A 4,444-nucleotide genomic window follows, 5' to 3' on the forward strand; every position below is an offset into this window, starting at 1 on the left:
CAATTTCTTTTACCGGTCAATTTTAAATTGGATAAAGCATTGACATTTTTTAAGAAAATAAATACAAATAAGTTATAAATAGAAAGTTTACACTAAATTAAGTATAAATTACGTGATATCTCATTTTTTTTACAAAATGGACTTACACCACTTTCAAAATAAACGGTCCATATATTGTTATTATGTTTACAGTGGAGTAAAAACGGGAAGTATATGTTTTGCTCTAACAATGGAGCTATATCGGTTTTATCGATAGAAAAAGGTTCTACGATTGAATATTTTGGAAAAGCAGAAGATAGAGAAGACCTTGATGAAGTTAATTGTTTTTCACTAAGCAATGATGATAAATTTATACTCGCTCATTGTAGGAGCGGATTTTTTAAACTGTGGGATATTCAAGGTTATTTATAATAATATTTTTTATTTGGATACTTATAGATACATTTACCTTGGTCATCTTATTTTCTTATCTATCTTATTTTTTTTTTGATATAGAACATAAGTTAATTAAAATATGGAAATCTATTCACAATGGGCCTGTTACAAATTTAACTTTTCTAAATAATCAATTGATGGCCTCAGGAGGAAGTGATAGTTCTATCAGATTATGGGATTTACAACACCATATTTGTCTAAGGCTTTTTAAGGGGATACAAGGAGTTATTAGGTATATAATTGATATATTTCTATTATTTTTAATGCAGGCATAGTTAACAAAATGAATGAATGACTCTTTTGGAGAAACAAAAACCGTATGGTAATAACAGTAAGAAGATACTATCTCTTTTGTATTATTGAATATGTGTAAGAGATATTTATAGAAAAATGATTCGAACCCATAAAAAAGAAAGTAAAAAGACACATATTTCTATTATTTTATTTAATTGAATGTATTTATTTATTGAATATTATGATTTTAGCGTGTTAGCTTTTCATCCATATAAAGAGAAATTACTGTTTGGGGCCGGAGATGATACAAAAATTTATGGCTGGGATAGTGATACCGCTCAACAAAAGATTTTACTTTCTGGTCATTCAAGTAAAATAACATCCTTATCTTTTCATGTTAATGGGATCAACTTAGTCAGGTAATTTCTAATAATATATTTTATTATTTTTAGAAAATATAAATTGTTTATTTTCCTAAATATATAGTTCCGGAAGAGATAAATTAATTATATTGTGGGATATCTCTACTTCAAACGCATTACGCAAATTAGCAGTTTACGAAGGAATAGAAGGAGCTTTTATTGTGCAAAATAAACATTTGTCAAGCAATTTCCTTACAACTGATGCAAATTCTATTTACGTTGCTGCCGCTGGTGAAAAAGGTTTGATAGTTTTTATTAAATATATTTCTTCTATAAATTATTTAATAAATGAATAAAACTTCAATTCCATAATTATTTAGGTCTCGTTACTCTATGGGATATTTTCAATTGTACAAAATTATATATACAAGAAAACTCTTTGGTGGCTGCGGCCAAAGAGGAAGGAGGAGTTTCGATTACGCATTTAATTTATAACGAAGATATTAATAGCTTTGCTGTAGTTTCTGCAGATCATCATATTATCATTTATTCTATGGAAAACTTTGGCTGTATGAAACAGGTATGTTTTGTATAATTCACAAAATTTTTTTATATCGTTTATCATGTATTACTAATATAAAAAAAATTAAATATATTATAGATTGTGGGTTACTTAGACTCCATTTTAGACATAGCCTATGTAGGAGAGGAGGATTCACATATTGCGGTAGCTAGTAATAGTTCGGATATTAAATTATATGAATTAAATTCTATGAATTGCCAATTACTTCGTGGTCATACTGACATAGTTTTATCACTTGCTACGACTCCTGCCAATAGGCAGTTATTAATTTCTTCAGCTAAGGTAACAACAGTTTAATTTTTTGTTTCATATATTTTCATTTTTTTTATACCAGTTAGATCTCTACTAATGCGCAAATGTATATATTATTAATATATTATATTTATATTATTATTATTAGGATAATAGTGTTCGAGTATGGCTTTTGGATAAGGAAACCAAAAAAATGATATGTACTGCCGCTGCTATTAAACATACAGCTTCCGTTGGTTGTGTTTGTATTTCACAATTATCAACCAAATTTTTTGTATCGGCAAGTCAGGATTCATGTCTTAAACTTTGGTCTTTACCTGAAAATTTGGCAACATCATGTAAGTTGTGCATTACAGTATTAATTTTACATGTCACAATTAGTAAAAATATTATTCTATAAAATTATTTATAAATGTTTATATTTACAGCGGACCATATTAAAATCGAGTCAACTAATACAGTATTAGCTCATGTGAAAGATATTAATAGTGTAGCAATTTCATTGAATGATGAATTTATTGCAACTGGTTCACAAGATAAAACTGCTAAAGTATAATATAAATATATATTATAATAAAAAAATATATTTATAATTCATATATTTATAATATTTTTATATATTTTATTATTTTAAACATATATTTTATTTTAGTTATGGTCTGCCAATGATCTTAAATTGATTGGTACATTTAACGGACATCGGAAAGGTGTATGGAGCGTACGATTTTCACCAATTGATAGAGTGTTATTGACAGCATCTGCAGATTGCACGATTAAGATATGGTTATTAAATGACCTTACATGTTTAAAAGTAACTAAAATTATATAATGATATATTATTATTCTTCATATAGCAAATTTATTATTTATGTAATTTTATGTATTATTTAGACTTTACAGGGACATGAGTCATCTGTCCTGAAAGCTGAATTTATGTCTTGTGGTATGCAATTGATCACTGCAGGTGCAGATGGTCTTATAAAAATTTGGAGTATGAAAACATCCGAATGTACTTTTACTTTGGCAAAACATGAGAGTAGAGTGTGGGGATTAACAGGTTAATTATATTATTTTATTTTTTGTAATTATCTTTTAATAATTATTTTTGTAAATTTTTATTTATTTTTTTATTTAGTTTCTAAAGACGAGAAACATATTATTAGCGGTGGAAGTGATTCTTTATTGATAATTTGGAAAGACGTAACAGAGGAGCGAAAAACTCGAATTGCAGCTGGAAAAGAAACAAATGTATTAAAGAAACAAAAATTAGATAATTTACTTAAATCAAATAATTTTTCCCAAGCATTAAAAATTGCTTTAGAATTGGAACAACCACTACTACTTTTAAATATTGTTGATGGTATTCAAAACTACATAATTATACTTTTGTAAAAATATTAAACACAAAAATAGATTACTGTAATCACACAAATTATTTAAAAATGTTTCATGAAAATCTCATAATTTAATTTTAAAATTATATAGGTATATTAAAAGAAGATAAAAAACAATTACAAACTACAATACGTGAATTACCACCTTCTTGTAAGCAAGTTTTATTACGTTATGCAGCTAAATGGAATACTAACAGCAAAAACGCAGAAGCTGCTCAGGTATGTAAATTAATATAATTAGAATAAAAAACAAAAATTGTCTTAGTTTTAAACTTTAATGAAAATTTATTAATCATATAATTTACAGACGGTTATAAATGCGTTAATTTGCGAAATGGAAATGCAAGATATTCAAAGCACAGATCTATTGCCTTTCTTTGAAGGTATGATACCTTATACGGAACGCCATTTTAAAAGATTAACGGAACATTTAAAAGATGTTCATTCCATTATTTACACTATTAACAGGATGAAACCACATGTTGCAATATGTAGTTCAAATGTAGATAGTGATGTATAGTAATAATATGTAAAATAATAGATAAATAAATTTAGAATCACGTATAGATTTGATGTATATAAATTAGTGATATACTAATGATGTTTACTATAAATAAAGTTTTAGAATTAGTATTATCTAGAGAATTATTTTCTTATTCTGTTTTTATAATTTGTTTAAATTTATGATAATCATGAATCATTAATACGTACAACTTTAATCGTTTGAGTGTTAATTTTTCTTGTATATTATTAGGATTAAGTGGCATAAATATAAGCTTTTTATATATATTGAAAAATACGAGAGAGTGTATATATACGCCTTTAGTAGTAAAGTTTAAATTCGATGTACATAAGAATGTGTATGTAGACTAATTTCATTTACTTGTATGTGTCAATGTATGCGTATTCTGTAAGCAGGAGAGTATGTAAAGTGGGAGCAATGTTTGGTTGGTGTCTGTTTTCCAGTAAATTTACTTACATTTGGTTTCAAGACAGTTTGTGTCTACCGGTAGAACAGTTAAGTATTACAAAAGCTTAAAATGACTCTTGGAGGAAGAGTCTTTTTATTTTTGTTTCTTTTATATTCCTTACCAAACATATTATTTGCTAAACCATCTGACATGTAAGTACAATATTATAATTATACTATATATAATATATATAATATATATTACGGAGTGTGG

General features: G+C 26.4%; 2 protein-coding genes across 2 annotated transcripts in view; both read left to right on the plus strand.

Annotated features, from left to right (window-relative positions):
* LOC106785506 (transducin beta-like protein 3) overlaps positions 1-3,897 on the plus strand; it is a 5,547-nt gene extending 1,650 nt beyond the window's left edge. Inside the window, exons 3-15 of the mRNA XM_014746094.1 lie at positions 193-400; positions 496-667; positions 921-1,088; positions 1,156-1,331; positions 1,412-1,611; positions 1,693-1,896; positions 2,015-2,204; positions 2,295-2,416; positions 2,519-2,677; positions 2,758-2,923; positions 3,002-3,226; positions 3,352-3,479; positions 3,568-3,897. Coding sequence (XP_014601580.1) covers positions 193-400; positions 496-667; positions 921-1,088; positions 1,156-1,331; positions 1,412-1,611; positions 1,693-1,896; positions 2,015-2,204; positions 2,295-2,416; positions 2,519-2,677; positions 2,758-2,923; positions 3,002-3,226; positions 3,352-3,479; positions 3,568-3,780 — 2,331 coding nt within the window. The 3' untranslated portion in view covers positions 3,781-3,897. The remainder of the gene's footprint in view (positions 1-192; positions 401-495; positions 668-920; positions 1,089-1,155; positions 1,332-1,411; positions 1,612-1,692; positions 1,897-2,014; positions 2,205-2,294; positions 2,417-2,518; positions 2,678-2,757; positions 2,924-3,001; positions 3,227-3,351; positions 3,480-3,567) is intronic.
* Positions 3,898-4,087: 190 nt separating this feature from the next.
* The window catches only part of LOC106786236 (kinesin-like protein KIF19), a 14,190-nt gene continuing 13,833 nt past the window's right edge, over positions 4,088-4,444 (plus strand). The window contains exon 1 of the mRNA XM_014747436.1: positions 4,088-4,277. Within this exon, the coding sequence (XP_014602922.1) occupies positions 4,156-4,277 (122 nt within the window). The 5' untranslated portion in view covers positions 4,088-4,155. The remainder of the gene's footprint in view (positions 4,278-4,444) is intronic.

The sequence above is a fragment of the Polistes canadensis genome, unplaced genomic scaffold (assembly GCF_001313835.1).
Source record: "Polistes canadensis isolate GaletaPanama2010 unplaced genomic scaffold, ASM131383v1 scaffold_0, whole genome shotgun sequence".
Classification (NCBI taxonomy): Eukaryota; Metazoa; Arthropoda; class Insecta; order Hymenoptera; family Vespidae; genus Polistes; species Polistes canadensis.